Genomic DNA, 19585 nt, shown 5'->3' on the forward strand with positions numbered 1-19585 from the left:
CTTGCCTCCACTCCCCCGCTTTCCCACCAACGACGACGACAGCCTTTCCCCCCCACCACGTCCCCTTTCCCCGCAGGCCCGGCTTGCCTTGCACAAGGGAGGCCAAATCCGGGATGGTAAGGTGTGCCGAGTCGTTGGCCCGAGGGAGGCTTTTCGCTAGATTCACTATTCCGTATGGATGTACTGTACATACACTAAACCTAGACTACCTGAGACACTCGACCTACAGTATGTACACTAGGACGCAGGACCCAGATGGAACCCAGAACCTGTCACTACATACAAACCCCAAACCCCAAACCCCCCCCACCTACAAGTGGAGCTCTGACGACCATCCATCCTTTGTCCGGGACTGTTGAGGCTCGTGTAACTCCATCTACCAATGGATCTCGCTAAACAAGAGCCGCTCTCATTTCCCTCGGCGCACGAGTCGATCACTTGGCTCGTTTTGATGCGGGCTAGCCTTTTGTCAAGCGCGTGATCGTGCTCCGAGTTGTTTCCGGTTGACCCAAGAGCTACCTTTGCAGAATGACCTCTTTGTTTGGTGCGCGGGGCGTGGATTGGAGGCCAAAGCCACCCGTGTCAGGTCCCGACGGGCCGGGCCATCATCCCACACGAGTTTGTGTCAACTGTCGAGAGGCGACGATGGGCACACGGTGCTAGTCGGAAATGGGCGACAGCGCCGACCTCACGGCATCTACAATTCCAGTTATGCCGTTCCTCGTCCAAGGCCCCGCCTCCGACGCTGGTTTCCCAATTTGGCTGGCCTGGGGAAAAGAGAGGCGTCCGCGTGTGTGGACAAGGCCAGCCGTGAAGTTTATATACTGCTTGAAGTCGGCAGCCCAGAAGCTTCGCTCATTTACTCCCCCATGACAACCCAGGCCATCGTTTGGGCTTCTTTCTCTCCGGTCTACTCGTATCCTCGGCCGAGCCAGGTCAGCAGATTGTTCACGGAATACGCCGAGACTCTGTCAAAGTAAACCAGAAACGAAGACATCCCACGATATATATAACACATATACAACACACCTGCCTCGTCCCACTTTCATCCCATGCCAATTGTCTAACCCAGGCCTAGCCAACAACAGCCTGGCCTTGTGGAGACTTTCATCCAAACCTTCATAGTCCCTCACGAAATCATACTAGACACGTTTAACACAATGGGCACGGTGGGCACAATGGAATTCGACCCTATGCCCGGGCGGGGCCTAGGGGGGCTCGGTCTACAAAAAGACTGGCCGTATGGTTCACCTTCGCTTTCTCCGTTATTCCGCTGGCCGCAACTTGCCATACACGCCGGAGACCTCGAACGTGCCTCGCGGAACTCGTTGAGCATGGACTCGTACCCAGCTAAGAAAGGAGCCTCTAAGGCTGCCCCGCCTTCTTACTCGGTCACCAAAGGATCATCGGAGGCTCTCACATCTCTATTGAATATCTGCGAGAGCGAGGTGCCTAAAAGCTTCCGACGCTTGGGTGACGTCGCTTTCACATATACTTCACCAGAGGGAGACCAAGTGCACTTCCCCACACCGCTCAAAGAGCAAAACGCCATTGCCGCGATCAAAGCTCTCGAGGCCTGCGCTGCAGCCGCTCTTGTTGATCTGCAATATGGAATCGGCGGAGGCCACAGGCGCATAGAAGTCGATATCGACAAGACCTCTTGTTTCTTGATGTCGGCCTATCTCACCACCATAAATGGAATGGACAAGGCCCACCCCAGTGTCAAGAGCAAGGTCCCCGGTGAGTCGAGCTAGCTGCAACATGATACTAGGCCAGTCAAGCATTCTGACCTCATGAAGATACCGACCTGAACGAGGCACAATCGGTGCTATACCGTCGCCTTTCTGCCAACCTATACAACACCAAAAACCCCGGCGAATTTTATCACATGCATGGCTCTCTCGAGGCATCGACAACGCTAAAGATGATCGGACTTCCGTCACACAACGACAAGCTGACAGACTACCGAGCTTGCATAAATACAATAGAGAAGGCGGTCACCAAGTTCACGACCAAGCAGCTCGAGGAGATCAACGCTCAACACGCGCAAGCCGGCGCCCCTGTGCTGACCTGGAACGAGTTCCTCGCCACGCCCCACGGCAAGGCGCTCTCGTCGCTGCCGCCCTTCACGGTGAAGCCCGTCGAGATCGCTACTCCGGCCATCCCTTTCAGTCCCACGGGATTCGGCACCCCCTATGCCCTCCGGGGCATCAAAGTCATCGAGATGTGCCGTATCATTGCCGGACCCACTATAGGACGTTCGCTTGCCGCCCACGGCGCCGCAGTCTTGAAGGTAACGTCGCAAAATCTCCCAGATGTGCCCTTCTTTCAAGTCGACGTCAACACTGGCAAACATACAACGTCACTGGACTTGCGGAATGCCGCGGACAGGAAGACATTCGATGATCTTCTCAGAGATGCGGACGTTTTGATCGATGGCTACCGGCCCGGGTGCTTGGACCGCCTCGGCTATGGCGCAGAATCTCTGGCTCGACTGGCCAAGGCCCGCGGCCGGGGATTTGTATACGTTGCCGAGGATTGCTTCGGTGGCACGGGCGTCTCGGGCGCCGAGTGGGCCGGCCGACCTGGCTGGCAGCAAATTGCCGACTGTGTGACTGGCGTGGCCTGGTCACAGGGCGAGTTCATGGGTCTGAAAGAGCCTGTGGTCCCCCCATTCCCAATGTCTGACTATGGCACGGGTGCGCTCGGCTGCGTGGCCGCCATGTCTGGGCTATACCGCCGCGCCACCCAGGGCGGCTCGTGGGTCTGCCGTACTAGCCTGTGCCAGTACGACGTTTTTCTAATGCGCCTCGGCCTCTTGGACAAGGACGAGCAAGCACGTCTTCGCAAGGAGCATCGTTCGGCATTCTTTGCGCTCAAGCACAACGACTCGGTTGATGAGGTTGGTAAACGGGCCCTAGAGAGTGTCAAGATAGTCGCTCCCACTCTGTTCACCGAGAAGATGATGCACACGGCCTGGAGCACGAAGTTCGACGCCGTTTTGAGGTGGCCCCGCGAAGCTATCAAGGTACAGGGCGTCAGGGTCGGTCATGTGCGTGCTGCCAGGCCTAATGGCGCCGACAAGCCATGCTGGGAGGGCTGGGAGGAAGACGCTATCATAGACGGCTAGGGCGGTGTCGTTACGGACAGTTGTCTACCAAAAGAGTTGAGCGCATTTCCACATTCTCTTTTTCCTGAGGCTATCATAATCCCCGTCGGGTACTGGCGAGCGCATCACAGGCTCTTCGAGGTTTGGGTGCGAGATGGCCAGATGGGGGATCGCCGCGGGAGGCGTTTTTGGGCAGGTTTCTTTTCTTTTTAGCGTGCTTTCGGGATTGCCATAGGCCTTTCAAAGCGGGGACGGCGTTGGGCGTGGATGGGCTATTGGTGGCGAGGTCTCTTCGTTATTCTAACTTAGGCTTTCCTCAAGTTGGTTGCTTGATTGCGGATATCCTTCACCCGAATTTGACGGGAAATCCAAAACTGTCGAGCATCCTTTCTGTGTCCTGCTGGTGATTATGTCGGTCGGTGAAATGTGCTATAATTAGTGTATACAAAGGGCACCCGCGCCCTTTCCCCTCTGCTTGTCCCCCCCTTTAAGTGACATGCCCTTACCCAGACAGCCTACAAGGAGAATTCTCAACTACAAATAACTCAAGACGCCAGGTACAGGGGTATAGTTTCTTTTTTTCTAGCTACTTATACACAAGGTAATTAATTACACCGAGCTGAGTACGTAGCAGAAAGGTTTGTTTTACTACCAGCTAGCACCCAGACAGCACCCAGGATTTACTTAGTAGACCGGATAGTCAGGAGCCTGTCCATGGCGCGGCCGTTGTCGAGCGCCCAGCCGCCCGTCACGTCGAGTTTGTGCCTGGCGCCACGCAGGTCGATGCGCGCGAAGCCGCCGCCCGTGAAGACGCGCGACATCTGCTCCGACACGCGGTGGAAGCCTTTCGACGCGTCGCGGAACGGCGCCGTCATGATGTGGTCCAGCTCGTACTGCCGCGCACGCGCCCGCCGCTCGCGCTCGGCCCGCTGTGCCTGCGCTGTGGTGGCTGTTTTTCCTCCGGCACCTGTTCCGGGGAAAGAAGCTGGCGGTGGTGGTGGTGTGGAGGAGAGCACGCCGTTCATGCGGAACGGCAGCTGGACCTCGTCGGGGAGGAACAGGCGGCGCTTGGCGGGGAGGAACGGGAAGGGCCGGCGCGTCGCCACCTCGATTAGCACGGGGGGCACGGCCTTTTGCTTGGCGGCGCGCAGCAGCGCGGCCGACACCTGCAGCAGGCGCTTGGATTTGGACGCGGTCGCGGTCGTCGACGCCAGGAACGGCGCGAACGGCACCACGTCGATCTGTTTGACGACGCGCGCCGTGCCCAGCGCGAAGTAGCCCCCCATGCTCGCCATGAACATGCACACGACCCCGAACGCGTGTGGCACCCACCACGCCAGATCGTCCGGCGGGTGCAGGTAGATGGTCCAGTACTGGTACACAGCGTAGGCTACGCAGAAGGCGCTCGTCGAGAAGCTCGCCCCCCGGAACCACGCGTGCGACGGTGCCTCGTAGATTATCGTCCGCTCCTTGGCTGCGAGCTGCTCGGCGTAGGATGGGAGGGCGCGCCGTGCGACGACCCCGGCGGGGCCCCCGCCGAGGAGCGGCGCGGTGAGTTTCTTGGGCTTGGTAGCGGCGGATGCTTTTGGTTGTTGTCGGGGGGGAGCTTTTGCTGATGTTGTCGTCGACTTGGTGGTGGTAGTGATGGTGTTGGACCGGGCTGTTACGGCCGCGTGCGCCAGTCTGCGCGACGCCGGCGAGTCGAGGCCTAAGCGGGCGGAGGGGAATACGAGGAGGCGCGTGGGTGGTGGGAGCTGGTGGGAGAATGTGCAGGCGCCAGCTGTTCGCGACGACCGCACGAGCAGAAGCAGGTGGGACTGGGGCGCCAGCGCTCGTGAAAACGCTGGGGACGCCATTGATGGATAGTCTGGTTCGGGGTTTTGGGGCCTGGGTCGCACCCTGAGGGTCCTTCTCACGACATTCAAGTCGTTTTTTTCCCGATCGTCGTCAGCTGTCGATAGCTTCGAATTTGTTTCTCGGTGGCGGGCAATGTTTGAGTGGATCTGATCTGAACTTTTGGAGCTTTACTTAGTGTGGAAGAAAAAAAAAAAAGAGAGCGTTTTTGGCGTCTTGGCAGGTCACTGCGGGCCGAGGGACAGGGATGGTTGAGGAATGAACCATTCGGACGGGCCCTTTTTCAGGAGCCCCTACTAGAGATCCCTGTACAGTAGGAACTGAAGAGGGGCCCGAGCTTTTTTTTTTTTTGGCTCCCCAAACGATTCTCCAGTAAGCAAGCTCCGATCATTTCGGAGAGGCAGAAAAAGGTCCACCGTGACCGCCGCCCGCGATAGCCCGCTGCCCTACCCAACCTCACCTATAGGCTCCGACCAACCCTTCAATTGGGTTCCGACCGCATCACGACCACACGCCACCATGGCATCCCTTGCAGCGGCAGCTTGCCGCGTTTCCGCGAGGGTTGCTCGCCAGAGGCTGTCGCACCCCGATGCCGCCGCCAGGAGTCAGTCCCGTCCCGTCCCAAACAAGACCAGAAAAAGCCGCGTCCTCATGATTATGGTATGAGGGATTGACCATCGCACTGCACTTGCTGACACGGACCGCCCATACCGCAGGCTTCAGGACCTCGGCCGCCGCTCTCGCCGCGCAGAACCTCACTATGCCGGCGCTGTCGCCGACCATGACCGAAGGCAACATTGCGAAATGGCAGGTCAAGGAGGGCGACCGGTTCGCCGCTGGCGACGTGCTGCTCGAGATCGAGACGGACAAGGCCACGATGGATGTTGAGGCCCAGGAGGACGGCATCCTGATGAAGATCATGCGGGGCGACAGCAGCAAGGGCGTCCAGGTCGGCGCCCGCATCGCCGTCATTGCCGAGGAGGGCGACGACATCAGCACCCTCGAGCTCCCCCCCGACGAGAGCTCGCGCCAGCAGCAATCCCTGCCAGCAGCCGCAGCGAAACCAGACCCTCCGGCATCCTCCCCCTCGCCCTCCCCCTCATCTACACCGCCCGCGTCGGCGCCCTCCAATACGCGGGCTCCGAAGCAGACCTACCCGCTCTACCCCTCCGTGGCCCACCTGCTCAAGAAGAACGGCCTGGACGAGTCGGCCGCCCGCGACATCACGCCGACGGGACCCAACGGCCGGCTGCTCAAGGGCGACGTGCTCGCCTACCTAGGTAAGATTGACGCAGCGACGCCCGCCGCCGTGTCGGCGCGCTTCAACGCTGCGTCCCACCTCGACCTCAGCAACATCAAGGTGGCCCCCGCACCAGCCAAGAAGGCCGCGCCAGCAGCCCCCGCCGCCGCTGAGAAAGCATCACCACCGCCGCCGCCCTCGCTCGTGGCGCTCCCCGTGTCCCTCGAGGCCGTGACGAGCGTGCAGAAGAAGGTCCACCACACGCTGGGCGTCTTCCTCCCGCTGACGACCTTCATCGAGCGCGCCGCCGACGTGGCCAACGACGACCTGCCGCTACCCGCCGGCGCGGCCCCACCTGCGCCCTCGGCAGACGAGCTCTTCGACCAGGTGCTCGGACTCGGCAGCAGCGGGCCGAAGAAGGCGGCGTCGTCGCGGGGCTCGTACACGCCGCTCGTGTCCGCGCTTTCGCAGACGCGGCCCCTGGCGGCGGCGCCCAGGAAGCGCAAGGAGATGGACATCATCGACCTACTGTCTGGCCGGGCGGGGCTTGCCTCGGGTCGCGGCACCGCGGCGACGGCGAAGGAGGCCGCGATCTTGTCCACGGGCCCCAACTTGTTTAGCCTGCAGGTGCCGCGGGTGGAGCAGAAGCGGGCCCAGGTCTTCCTCGAGCGGCTAAAGCTTGTGCTAGAGAACGAGCCGGGCAGGCTAGTGCTTTGATGGGGGAGATGGATGAGACGGTCTGGTCTGGTCCAGTCTGGTCTGGTCTAATCTGGTCTGGTCTAGTCTGGTCTGGCGTAGCCTCCAGCTCCTTTCTGTTGCGCCGTACTAACTAGATAGGTAATTATGAAAATCAATAGAGTTTCCTCTTTTTTTATTAATTATGCTATGAACAAGTGGATGGATATATTGAGCTTGCTCGTTAATAGTTCTAATTCTCTAGACTTATAGTGGTAGGTGAAAAACAAGCATTTAGAGAGAAAGTTGAGCGACACTTTCAGGCTTTCCCTATCTTGTCCTAGTTGACGACTAAAACTTGCTGGAGGATTGAATTATATGTACTATACAAAACTGAAATCCGGCCAAAAAAGGAATCTCTCCCGCCGGGAATTGAACCCGGGTCCCGAGCGGAGTCTTCTGTGAAGTTGACAAGCTCATATACTGACCACTATACTACGGAAGATTGCAAGTGTTGACACTTGTGTAGTGTTAGGGTTTGATGCAGTGATGATGTGATATTGTATCTCTTATAGTATATTGATAATGGATACTGAAAACATGCCAGAACAGAACCCAGAACCAAAAGCCAGAACAGAAGCTAGAATAGAAGCTAGAATAGAAGCCAACCCCCGAAATGAGAACGAGAACCCAGAGCAGAAACCAAAAGCCAAGTAAAGCCATAAACCAGAGTATTACGAGATAAGAGTTGGAAAAGAAATTCCAGAAGCCAACACAGAAGCCAAAGCCAAAAGCAAACTGAAAAGCAAAGACAGCACAGAGCCTAGAAACCAGAACAGAAGCTGGAGAAAGACTAGAACAGAAACTGGAAAGTAATGCTAGAAGCAGAACGAAAACTAGAAAACCAAAACTGGAGCTAGAAGCCAAAGGTTAGAATGCAGGAAACGGAAAAGCAGACGATAGAAAAGAACCTAGGGAGCATAACCCGAAGCAGAAATTAAAAGCCCAAAGAAAGCAGAGAGCAGAGAGCACAAGCCACGGTAGAAAAACAAACCCGTCACCAACATCCCATCCCGCCACTCTCCCCCATTGGCACCTAAAGCACACACTACACCAGAGCAAGCGCAGCCAGCTCGCTCACGGCAAGCGCTTCTCGGCCTCAGCCCTGCACGAGTGGCAGCAGCAGACGCCCGCCGCACTCGCCCTGTCATCTTCAGCAGCAGCAGCAGCAGTGGCAGCGAGCTGGGCAACCTCCCCGTCCCTGTCCCTGCGCCTGCGCACTGCCGTCGCGGCGAGAATTTGCGGGATGAGGTGCGAGCAGAGATCCGCGCGGAGGCGTTTCGCTGCCGGCCCGTCGCCGCCCGTTCTTGCTCCTCCTTTTGGTGGTGCTGCTGCAGAGGGCGCCGACCTGGTGTGCTTGCGCGAGGCGATGAGGATCCTGCTGCTCCGCCGGGTGGGTTTTTTTGCTAGGGCTTGTTGGTGATGATGATAAAGCGAGGGATAGATGCCAAGGTTGGTGTCGGTGGCGGTGTGGATGTCGGTGCTGTCTACCTCGGCGGCAGCCTCGGCTTGGAGCGCAGCTTGGATCTGGCCGAGCCATAGGTCCGAGGCCTGAAGCTGCAGAGTGCGGGCGCTGTCGTTGGTTGTGGCTGTCTTAGAGGTGGTCTCGGCTAGAAGCCCAGCAAACTGCGGATCGTGAGTGCAGATAAAGGACGTAGCCATGCGCAAGATGGCTTCGACGTTCTTCTTGACTCTTTCTTCGACACACCGGACAGTCGCTCGCTTACAGAGATTGGTGGCGGCGGCCGCCTGCTGGTCGAAGCAGTCGGGAGGCGCGACACCGACGACGACATTGTTTACTGTCACCGCCTGGGCTCGGAGAATAGCAGCCTGAGACCGAGTAGCGACTCGCTTTTTCCGCATGGCATCCAGAGACGCCTCCAGGTAGGCCGCCTCGATGGGCGCCATACGGCGCGTCACGCTGATCCGCACCGGCTCGCTCATCAGCTTTACTAGTTTCGAAGCGAGACGTCGCCCGGCGCTGAGGATCTGCTGGGCTTCATCAGTAGAGATAGGATAGTGGCAGTCAACTTCCATCGGCTGTTCCATCAAGATCCGCAGAATCGCGGCAGCACTTTTGTCGGCAGCGCTGATCCTATCGGCGACCAGGGCGACCTTGGCCCAGGTAGCAGAAGCGACAGCAGCGCAATAGACACGCCCCTCTGCCGACATGTCGAGGAGGGGCACGAACGCTTTGGGCTCAAACTCTTGCGTCTTTCTGTTCTCTGGCGTCGTGGCAACTTGCTCGGGGTCCTGCTCGCTCGCTGGTGCCGGCACCTTGATGATGCGCCCCAGAAACCTACTCTTTCTGGGACCCGGAGCGGCTCCTCCGGCCGCTGGCTTCGAAACCTTTGCCTGGTGGATCTGGCTCAGGACTGTCATTGCTGTTTCTGCGCTGGCTGAGGGTTGGCTATCTTTCCTGGTCTCCCGCCTTTGTGGCACCCTAGGCCTCGGGGCCCGGGTTATGATGCCGAGAGCGTTTTTGGGGGAGGGGAGAGGATTCCACCCGAAGGCTTGTTTGGCTCTGCTGGAAAAAACGCGGGTGAGACAGGTGCCCTAGAGGGGATAGACAACGGCTGGATATCATCGAACCTGGAAAACTTGGCAGTACCATACATCTGAGGTGAATCGACGACCGAGGCACCCGAAATGAACGCTGGCGGTGGTGGCAACTCGCCTGGCTTCGGCGCAAACACGGACGCAACTTGCGTTGAAGTGGGTGATGTCGTCCCAAAAAGAAGGGGCGCGTCGAAAGACTGACCGGGCTGTGGCGTTATTGGCGTGTTCATCGTTTTCGATTCTTGCTCGGTCCAGTCAGAACCTCTAAGGAACGAGAAATCAAGCGCCGATATCGACATTTCCTCTTGTGTTTTCTTTGGAGGGGCAATGGGCCCCAAAACATTCCTGGCAAAGTGTGGTGGTTCTTGGGATGGGACGTCACGCATTGTCACGTCCACGTTTGGAGTCACAGAGCGTGAAACTCTGGGAGACGCTGCTGCTTTGAGCTTGCCAGCAGAGCCAGGCTTACACGAACCAAATCCATATGCCACACTAGATGAGCCCGTTGATAGAGCAGGGAACGGGGGCCCGCCAAACACTCCAGGTGTCAATGACGAACCGAACTTCTGGACGGATCGGTCTTTGAGCCTATCAGGAGAAAGGAGGTTGCGCTTGGAGTCCGGGGCTGGCGAGACAGGATCATCTCCAGGCACGAACAGAGACATTGCCTTTCCATCATCGCTTGGCGTGACCACGCCCCACACAAAGGGTCGTCGAGGTGATGAAGCCCGGTGTGCGCTAATGCGGTGGGACCCAGCACTGCGGTCCATTTCATCAGAGTCATACTTGGCCATCTCGTGGGCGAGGTACTCGTCAAGGGGCTGTTCATGCGTCCAGGCGAGGCCAGGAACCGGCCCCCAATCTGGGCTCCATATTCCTCTCCGTTCCCAGGCGGCCTTGACATCTTCGTAAGTGCGTCTTATTTGGCGGGCCTCCCTGAGTTGTCCGTGGTCAATCTCAGTGACCACCTTGTACATGAATCTGTAGAATGGGGTGGCAAGGAATGCCCCGTCTTGCTCTGCCCACTGGTGAATTATGATCCTGAGAACGGCCGAGTTCGCTACCAGGTCCTCCTCGGAGAGCCACCTGAAGGTGAACAGTGTGAAGGGAATTGTTTCCGTTGCCTTGGCCAGTCCGAGGTCGGGAATTTCTTCGTGTCTCCATCTCCAGACCTTTGATTCGTCCCGGCAGTAGTCCCAGATGCCTTCTTTGATCCAGGATCGTCTGACGTAATCTGCAGCAACCACCTCCAAGTCGAGGCAGGACCGGTTTGCCTCTTGTCTTATTTCGGGGTTGTCGAGCTCCGCTTTCACTTCGGCCTTGAATTGGTTGGCCGGAAAAGATGCCTGGTGGCGCCAGATGAGATGCCACTTACGGTTCTCGAGTCGTCGCTGCTCCTTGGATACCGATTCGTTCTCAAGGAACTCGACCTCTCTCTTGGACAGCAGGGTTTTGTCGGCGGCGTCGTTGATGGTTGGCATGCGGGAGAGCCGCTGTTCGTCCTTCATGTGCAGATCGTACAGGTGGGACACGACGGTTCTATAACGGTCGTCATACCACACAAGTTCAAACATGACATGCGTGGACTGGGGACCGCCCATGCCTATGATGGTGTCGGTTCCAGCAAGCAGGGGAGTGTTGCGAGGGCTACCCGATTGGAAGGGTGTGGCACAGGGGCCGAGGATATTGCTGGTCTGAAGGTGCGATCTGTCATAAAAGACAACAAGCCCCTTTTCGATATCAATCTCGAACGAGCACTGGATCTTGGCGATGCTGCATCCATCGACTACAATATCGGCGTCGCGGCCGATTGTGATGAGAGTAGTCCTGTGCTCGCCCCTGGTTGAGCGGACATGGCCAACCGAGAGGACTCGTTCGTTGGTTCTCGAGAGCCGGACATGGACCGTGTTCTTAGGGTTCTCGATGGCTGCCTGGGCTCGGTCGTTCAAGGGCCGGAGGTAGAAGACACCAAACCCGGGACGGGCCCAAGGCGGTTCGTCGCACATTGGAGTGTCGAGAGGGGGTGAGGTGTGAGAGGGTTGAGAAGGTTGAGAATTGGAGAGGGTTAGGACTGTTGATGAAACCGAATTATGGGGTTTGTGATGTCTGTCAATCTTGCCGATGTGTGAACTGCGAGCTGCGAGCTGCGAGCTGCAAGACGATCAGCCAAGATTTTCCTGTCGACCATTGTCTCTTTATATCTGATTTGCACCCATCTACAGGCGCCCACAATGCCATCTAGAGAAACATGAAGTGTATTCGACAATCCCAAGTATGACCCTGACCAGCGTGTACAGCGCCACGACACGTGAAGACTTTAGAATGTGGCACCTGCATGCTACCGGGCGATAGCGTGTCTGGATTGGCTGCCTCATACCCCTGGGACCCGACAGTCTGGTCGAGGACCGTGTGACAAGCGCCCGAAAATACCAACCGGTGCCTGAGCCAATGGAACTCGGCCGGGACCTTGTCACCAGGGCTGCTCGCCTAGGTAGCGTCCGGGCATTCTGAAAAGAGAAGACAAAATTGCCAACCATGGGATTCTAGCCGGCTTTGGTCGAGACGGCGGGGGGAAGGCCGGGGAACGAACCCTCGGGCTTCACTCACGGGCGCGAAAATGCTATCATCCTTAGTGAAAGTGTGAGTGGGTCGGGAACCAACGAGCGAAATGCCACTTGCTATTCCATCATGTCTTATCTTTGTCTCAAATAGAGGAGTGCGTAGGAGGCACCGTATGCCTGGTAAGGGGTTCCATGCCGTTGTTCTTAGCATCTAGAGTCGGGCTGTTTGGCCTAACCTACACTAAAGAGAAAGAGAGAGAGAGAGAGGGTTGGCGTTAAAAAGAGCTAAACGCAATTGGGCGGGCAATGAAGGAGGCACTGTTGGGTTCTAACCTAACAATGGGAAGAAGACTCAAAACGGCAGTTGCGATTATCGCTGCCCGCATTCTTGTAAGTCCTAAACCCCCATTGGCTGGGTCGCTTCCGCACTGTGCCGCTAGACGCAGCCGACACAGTACCCTCACTCCAACTGCACACAGCTCTTAGGTTCCATTGTTCTAGCTGCAACTTGGCTGCCCACCCCTTCTTTTTACCTACCTAGGTGAAATGAGTGGGCGAGCAGCCACGTGAAAAGCGCTTATTATTAACTCTGTCTAGCACTAGTGGTACCACCGGGCAGTGACTGGAAGCCAACTTGAAGGGTTGAACCAACACAGGCTGGGTCTCGACCGTGCCTGCCGCGCTGGCCCATCCTTATTTCACCTGGAAGGCTTTATCTCGTGCATTTCATATCCCTCGCCAGCCTTCTCAATAAGTCAGTCAGGGCAACCGTACACTTGCGGAGACAGCAGTCGGTCACAGCACCGCACCGAGACAGGGAAGCCCTCCGCGATGGAGAGCGAAATGCACAAAGCCAGCACAATACTGTATAGCCTGTCACCGTTTCTTTCCTAAAAAAAAGCGCATAGAAGGCCGAGAGATGGTCGAGAGATGGGTTTTATTTCAAGAAAAAGACTGGTTTTGTCCCCGGCTCAATCCTTCCCGGTCGATTAACCACTTTCATCGGGGACCAAGGTTGTCACCCCAGCACTGGTTCCAGTCCCAGTCCCAGTCCCAGCCGCATACATCCAGCTCAAGGCGCTTGCCACGGGACCATGTTGGCGCGTCTAACCTTGGCTGCCTCACTATCTTACCCTAGCTAGACAGACAGACAGACAGACAGAGCAGGGGAGGCAGCGCTTCTTCATCCCCGTGGGACACCAAGCGCCGCCCCATTCCATGTGCCGGGAAGGAGGATGGATGAGTCAGAGCCTTTCCTCCTGACCGACCCATCCCACCCGTCCATGTACGGGGCCTGACTTTGTATGCCACAGCCCTATTAATATCAGCGCGAAAATCCCGCAGTTCGCAGTCCTAGCCGCGCGGATAGTATAGTAAATTAAAGGGTCGCCGCCCTGGAGCAATTCAGGGGGTTAGGTTAACTTTTTGAGTAGGGACCCTAGGTAAACGTCTGCGCCGCAACAGGGCCCTGGGCCTGCGGGCTCTCGAGCAGCTGGTCTTTAGTTCGAAAGTCTACGTGCTGCTAGTCAAAGAGAACGAGCGATATATTTACTCTTTTATAGACTCTGTAGGAGCGCTACAACATGACTTGGCCTGTACTCAAACTTGGTATGCCAATCACAATTTGCCCAAAGCAAATCAAACGAACGCTTTGCCAAGAAACATTGCTAAACCGGAGCATGTCGGACAATTCCCCATGAGGCGAGTATGGATGACCGAGCCGGCGGCTGCTGTTGAAGGCAGACTCTGCTCCTCTGGTCTCGGTGAAACTGGTCTAGCCCTCTGGCCCCTCGCGCTCGAGCGGATTATATAGAGGCTGTGTAGAGTACATCAAAACGGTGGCTATGAGTCGAAATGAAAGGGACCGTCTCTTGTGACCACTGGCTTCCAGGTCTGCAGTCCTAGATATGACCATGGCTGCAGGCTCCATACTATTGCGGGCTCGGGTGTGTAATTGTCCTTGTTGTGTGGTTGGATATCTAGGACATGTTCGTTGACTGGACAAGGTTGACTCGACTGACGTGAATAGGTACTACTACAAAGACCCGCTAACAAGCATCTAGAGATTTCATAGTAGAGTCTCACCCGGTGCTTGGTCTGGAAGCGCCCGTATAATTGTGCCATGCTCAAAACACGTAGTTCACGTGTTGTTTCCGAGTCCGGGTTTGGCTCGACCCATCACCTCCTCTCCCATAGAGTATCGTGTCTGTCTCGGGGTGACACGTGCGCAGTTTCACGTTGGGCAGCTTTGTGAACATCCAAATTAGCATCCTTCCACCTGTCATCTATCTACACCCCCCGCTTCGGGTTTTCAAGAAAATAAATGAGTAAAAATAATTACCAAGCTCTATCGAGTCTATCACACCACGCATGCTCTGCTTTCACTGTAAGTACACCAAAACGGCCAGCCACACCCAAACCTACCTGCTACCCCCTACCTAACTTCCTACCTGCTGCCCACCTGACTGTCACTATATCTTGGGCGGGACCCACCAGCCCTCCACGACTGACGTTATCAATCGGTTCGCGATCGCCAGCGGTGGCGGCAGGCGCAGCTTGCCCTTGGCATAGCCCTCGGGGGCGGGCTCTCCGAGGTTGCTGACGCCCTTGGCGAGGGCCTCCCTGGCTTCCTCGAGCGGGACCCACCTGGCGTCCTCGAGCTCGGCGTCGTGGCCGAGGAAGATGGTCTCGCCGTCGCCCGATAGCGCCTGGCCGACGGCGCCGATCATCAGGCTCGCGGGGAACGGCCACGGCTGTGACGAGTGTAACACGACACGACCGACGCGCACGCCGCTCTCCTCCCACACCTCGCGTCGGACCGCCTCCTCAATCGACTCGCCCGGCTCCTGGAAGCCGGCTAGAGTAGAATACCAGAACTTTGGCCAGCGGCGCTGCCGCCCCAGCAGCACCTTGGAGCCGTCAGCGCTGATGATGGCCATGATGACGGTGGGGTCGGTCCGCGGGAAGCTGAGGTTGGACACAGTGCCCCGCGTCGCGCACGGCAGGCGGTCCACGGCGGCGCCGGTCGCCTTGTCCGTCGGCGGACACACTCGTTTGGTGCCGGCGTTGACGGAGAGCGTGCGCTGGCCGCACTGGGCGCAGAACGGGTTCCGCGCGTTCCAGTCGAGTAGGGCACGAGCCTGTCCATACGTTGCCGCTAGGGAGGGGGTTGGTTGCAACAAGCATTAGCGACGGACTTTGGAGTTTAGATATATAAAAGGGGGCGTCAGACGAGCGGCTCACCTTGGCCGGCCTCCAGCCCCATAGCCCTCGGGGATGCGTCGTGGAAGGAGAAGCCCTTCTCCAGCACGGCGGTGATCAGGGCGTTGGCGGCGTCGGCCAGGGTGCCGCGCGGGGTGACGTCGATGGCAAAGTACGGGGTGCCCCTGAAGTTCTTGTACGCGAACGTGTCTTGTACGTCGTTGTGCGACGGCAGCTCGCCCTTCTCGTCGATACCGAGAAAGAGGACGACGGTCTGCGTGTCTTCTGAGTTGAAGTCGCCGATCAGCTCGTCCTCCTTCTTGCCAAAGGGGTCTGGGCCGGTCAGGTGCAGGACGTCGTCGGCGGTCGCAATGGCCAGCTGGGACGCGTCCGGCTGTACCAGGGGCGAGAGGCTGTTCATCAGCAGCACGGCGGCCGACGGGTGCGCAAAGGCGGCGCGCAGGAAGTCATGGTCGGTGCGCAGGAAGGACAGCCGGTTGAGCGGGCTGCCCGAGAAGTAGTTTGCTGTCTCGCGGCCAAACTTCTGGGACAGCATCGAATCCTCGTCGACCAGGACGGGGAGAAGGGGGGTCGGCATGGCGGCGCCTGCGCTTGGATTTGGGAGGCGTCGCCTGGGAGCGCGTGGATGTGAAACGGCAGAAGGAGACAAGGCCGACTTTACTGTTTGTTGGTGCACTGGGTGGACGTGTCGAGATCCGCGAGTGCAAAGCTGAGCTACGCCGGCAACAAAGAGCTAGATGACAGAATCGCATCATTGCCGGGTCGGTAGCTCTTATAGGCGTGGGCGGGGCATGCGATAGCGGCAGCTGCTCCCGTCTTTGACGAAGTAGACCTCGAGTTCCATTGACCTCTAATACTACTACTAACGTAGGTACTGCAGCAAGCAGCGCCAGCGGAGCGTGCTGAGTAATGGCGCTTGTAAATCAATCCGCGGAACCTTTGTCGAAACTCGAAAATGGGCGGGTATCGGGGTGTGTATTCCGTATGTGCGGAACAATACATCCCGGCAAATTGGAGCAACGAGATATCTATGAATTAAGATGTAGTACCTGACGTACCATGCAATCTCTTAAACGTCAACGATATCGGCGGCCGGAAATGAATCCTTAACACATGGAATCCCGGGGCATGGCGACAGTTGGTCTCGGTCAAAGACATCAAAAGCCATGTTGGGATGGCAGTGTCTAAATTTCGCCATCTGAGCTGCCTTCTCGGCTATAAGCCAGGGTTAGGGTTGATTATCTGCACCACACTATAGCTGCGACACTGTGGACGGAAGTGGACGGAAATTGGCCGACGCCGCATCTTGGAGTTGCAGGTGTTCACGAGCAAGTGTAAGTACCTCCCGAAGCAGCAACAAAGCTCGACTAACGGCAAACTGTGCGGCAAACGCTGCCAATGGGGCTCTGGAGATAACGTCCAATGCCTAGAGCAGTCGCATTCGATTTTAGACTTAATTGACCGATTTAGCTACCTTTCTTACCTTTACTACCTCGACTTTGACCTGTCAACCATCCCTTCACTCTCCTTCTTGCCGGCCAGCCGAACCTCAGAACGACCATGGCAACGCCTGACCTCGCGGCGCTGACGTCCGCGGCGCAGATCTTCTCGGGCAGCCACACGCTGCCGCAGATCCGCGCCATCCACAAGGCGCTGCACGCCCAGATCGACGACAAGGCCGCCCGCCTGCGCACCCAGGTCGGCGGCTCCTACCGCGAGCTGCTCGGCACCGCCGACACCATCGTGCGCATGCGCGACGACATGGACACGGTCCAGGCCACCCTGGGCCGCATGGGCGGCTGCTGTGGCCGCGCTGTCGTCAACGCTAAGGTCGCCGGCCTCGCCCGCTTCGTCGGCGAGCGCGAGGACCTGCACCTCGACTCGGGTACCAGCCTCGGCGCCGTCGCGAGGGTCAGGCTGCTCGACGCCTGCCTGTTGACCCTGGCCAGGGTGCTGAGGAGTACCCCAGCGGTGCATGGCACGAAATTGAAGGATCATGGAACCAACAACAATGCCCAGGTATCAAAGGGGGACAGGCTGGTCCTCGCCGCCAAGCTCTGGGTCCTGGGCCGTCTGCTCGTCAAGAGCTTTGGGGACACCGCGGCGGCGACAAAGGACGGTTATGGTATCGATTCGGCCCGGAAGACTTTGGAGAACCTCCATGCGAGGCTGCTGCGGAGCGTCGACGGCGTGCTGCGGAGCGCCAGCGAGAAGAAGACGAAGCAGGGTGGCCTCCTCAAGGCTCTGAGCGCGTACAGCCTAGCAAACAGCTGCGGCGCGCGGGACGTCCTGAGGCACTTTCTGCATGTCAGAAGTCAGGCGATAGCGCTGGCCTTTGAGACGGACTCCGAAGAGCGTGGTGGCGCCGCGGGAGCCGCCAGGAACCCCCGAGAAGTTCTCAGATCCCTTGGCCTCTACACAGCGACTCTCCAAGATGTCCAGTTTCTCGTGCCCCACAAGCTTACCGACGCTCTGATCGCCCTGAAGAAGACTGCGCTCTTGGACGACGAGTCGCTGCAGACCATCGAGGGCCTGCGCCTCGACGTGTACAAGCGGTGGTGCGGCGACGAGATCCAGTTCTTCACGCCATTCATCCGCCACGACGACCTCGACGGCAGGCAGGCCAAGGAGACGCTGATCAAGTGGGCCGGCGAAGGGAGCAACGTGCTGCTCGGCGGGCTCGAAAAGACGCTGGATGGCATGTCTGAGTTCAAGGCCATCGTCGACCTGCGCACCAGCGTGCTCAAGCTGTGGGTCGCAGAGGGCGGCAAGGCGAGGGGCTTCGACCCGTCCCTCATGCTCAACCGGATCCGGGACGCCGTCAACGCGCACCTGCTGCAGGTCCTCGAGGCCAAGGTGTCCAAGCTCCGCCTCGTCGGGTCCGAGGTGTCGGCGGCGCTCGACTCGTGGCGCGAGGGCGCCACCGACCGGCACCAGGGACTGTGGGACGACGGCTCGGTCGACACGGACCTCTCGCACGGCGCCGCCCAGTTTACGCAGGACGTCATCGCGCGGCTCTACGGTCGGAACGACGCCGTGTCGCGCGCCCTCAACTGCTACCGGTCCTGGTTCCACGTCATCGACGACGTCGGCCAAGTAGTCGACCAGCTCCGCCGCCACCGCTGGGACAACGACGTGGACGAGATCGAGGACGAGGACACCATCGAGCAGCGCCAGCAGCTGCTCGCCCGCGACGACCCGCAGACGTTGCACGACCACCTCGATGCCTCGCTCGCCAGGGCCCTCGCCGCCCTCGACGACCAGTTGGCGGCCCTGTGGAGCAAGCACCGCGGCGGGCCCAACCGCGGCCCCATCGCCGTCTACCTCCTCCGCGTGCTGCGCGACATCCGTGCGAGGCTGCCCGAGCTGGACCTCGGCACGGCTAGGGCGTTCGGGCTCGCCGCCGTGCCGTACCTGCACGAGGCGGTGGCGGCGGCGGTGGCGGCGGGCCCGGTGGACGACTTCGCGACGGCGGCGCTTGCGCGCACGACGGTGGCCGGTAAGAGCCTCTGGGAGGGCGGCGCGTCGTCGGAGGCGGAGTCGCTGCTCCTCCCCACCTCTCCGTCGCCGGGTGCGTTCCGCTTCCTGCGGAACCTCTCCATGGCCATGGGCGACGCCGGCGGCGACCTGTGGAGCCCCGCCGCCGTCGCCGCCCTGAAGCGCCACGTCCGCACGCAGCTGGCGGCGCGCTGGCTCGACGCTGCCAAGTCGGCCGCGGCCGCGCCCATGTCGCCTGCTACTATTGTCGAGGCAGAAGAGGAGGCGGCGGACAAGCAGAAGGAGGAATCCAAGGAGGAAATGCAGTCCGGTGGGAGGGGTGAACATGACATCGAGGCAGCCAAAGATGAGGGCGGGGGCGAGGGCCGTGCTAAACCCTCGCAAGAGCCGTCCCCCGAACAAGGGAACGCCGTGGGCACCGGCGATGGTAACGCAGCGCTCCTCGCTCGGCGACAAGACTTGTTCGTGCAGTGGCTGTTCGACCTCTGCTATCTCGGGCTTTTCCTGGGGTCGTCGCCATCAGCATCGGCCTCGGCCTCGACCGGCGGGGGCAATGAGTTCAAGGACCTCGAGAGCACGGTCATGCAAGGGACGGGCCTGGCGGGCGGCGCCGAGGTGGTGGCCGCCCGGGAGCGGCTAGCCAAGGCGTCGCAGGACTACTGGAAGCGGACGAGTCTGCTCTTTGGCTTGCTGGCGTGACGTCGTTGGGCTGGGGGGGCAGATTGATGATGGATGATGGATGTATGATGACCAAGGCATTCCCTATTGGAGTCTGATTAAGCAAGCAAGCCCGCAATAGATTCAACC

General features: G+C 58.8%; 6 protein-coding genes and 1 non-coding gene across 7 annotated transcripts; 3 read left to right on the plus strand and 4 right to left on the minus strand.

The window, feature by feature from the left end:
* Positions 1-1334: 1334 nt before the first annotated feature.
* On the plus strand, positions 1335-3130 carry B0T26DRAFT_654589 (CAIB/BAIF family enzyme; the record flags this gene model as incomplete). The annotated part of the gene is made up of 2 exons (XM_060438560.1): positions 1335-1740; positions 1800-3130. The coding sequence occupies 2 exons, from the start codon at positions 1335-1337 to the stop codon at positions 3128-3130; spliced, it is 1737 nt and encodes a 578-aa protein (XP_060292449.1).
* A 537-nt stretch (positions 3131-3667) lies between these two features.
* On the minus strand, positions 3668-4965 carry B0T26DRAFT_813965 (uncharacterized protein; the record flags this gene model as incomplete). Its single annotated transcript, XM_060447347.1, has 2 exons — positions 3668-4792; positions 4904-4965. The coding sequence occupies 2 exons, from the start codon at positions 4963-4965 to the stop codon at positions 3790-3792; spliced, it is 1065 nt and encodes a 354-aa protein (XP_060292450.1). The 3' UTR covers positions 3668-3789.
* A 367-nt stretch (positions 4966-5332) lies between these two features.
* On the plus strand, positions 5333-7081 carry B0T26DRAFT_720578 (uncharacterized protein). The gene has a single exon (XM_060442494.1). It carries the CDS (start codon positions 5724-5726, stop codon positions 6918-6920), a length of 1197 nt encoding a protein of 398 aa, XP_060292451.1. The 5' UTR covers positions 5333-5723; the 3' UTR covers positions 6921-7081.
* Positions 7082-7295: 214 nt separating this feature from the next.
* On the minus strand, positions 7296-7383 carry B0T26DRAFT_t215. Its single transcript has one exon. It is a non-coding gene; the product is annotated as a tRNA-Asp (tRNA).
* Positions 7384-8015: 632 nt separating this feature from the next.
* On the minus strand, positions 8016-11532 carry B0T26DRAFT_874297 (uncharacterized protein; the record flags this gene model as incomplete). The annotated part of the gene is made up of 2 exons (XM_060448034.1): positions 10057-11532; positions 8016-9313 (listed from the first exon to the last, which is right to left on the minus strand). Exons 1-2 carry the CDS (start codon positions 11501-11503, stop codon positions 8016-8018), a joined length of 2745 nt encoding a protein of 914 aa, XP_060292452.1. The 5' UTR covers positions 11504-11532.
* A 2997-nt stretch (positions 11533-14529) lies between these two features.
* Positions 14530-15857, minus strand: B0T26DRAFT_653697 (NUDIX hydrolase domain-like protein; the record flags this gene model as incomplete). Its single annotated transcript, XM_060438479.1, has 2 exons — positions 14530-15215; positions 15302-15857. The coding sequence occupies 2 exons, from the start codon at positions 15855-15857 to the stop codon at positions 14530-14532; spliced, it is 1242 nt and encodes a 413-aa protein (XP_060292453.1).
* A 983-nt stretch (positions 15858-16840) lies between these two features.
* On the plus strand, positions 16841-19477 carry B0T26DRAFT_652984 (uncharacterized protein; the record flags this gene model as incomplete). The annotated part of the gene is made up of 2 exons (XM_060438413.1): positions 16841-18987; positions 19096-19477. 2 exons carry the CDS (start codon positions 16841-16843, stop codon positions 19475-19477), a joined length of 2529 nt encoding a protein of 842 aa, XP_060292454.1.
* Positions 19478-19585: the final 108 nt, after the last annotated feature.

Source organism: Lasiosphaeria miniovina (assembly GCF_030549165.1).
Source record: "Lasiosphaeria miniovina strain SMH2392-1A chromosome Unknown B0T26scaffold_6, whole genome shotgun sequence".
Classification (NCBI taxonomy): domain Eukaryota; kingdom Fungi; phylum Ascomycota; class Sordariomycetes; order Sordariales; family Lasiosphaeriaceae; genus Lasiosphaeria; species Lasiosphaeria miniovina.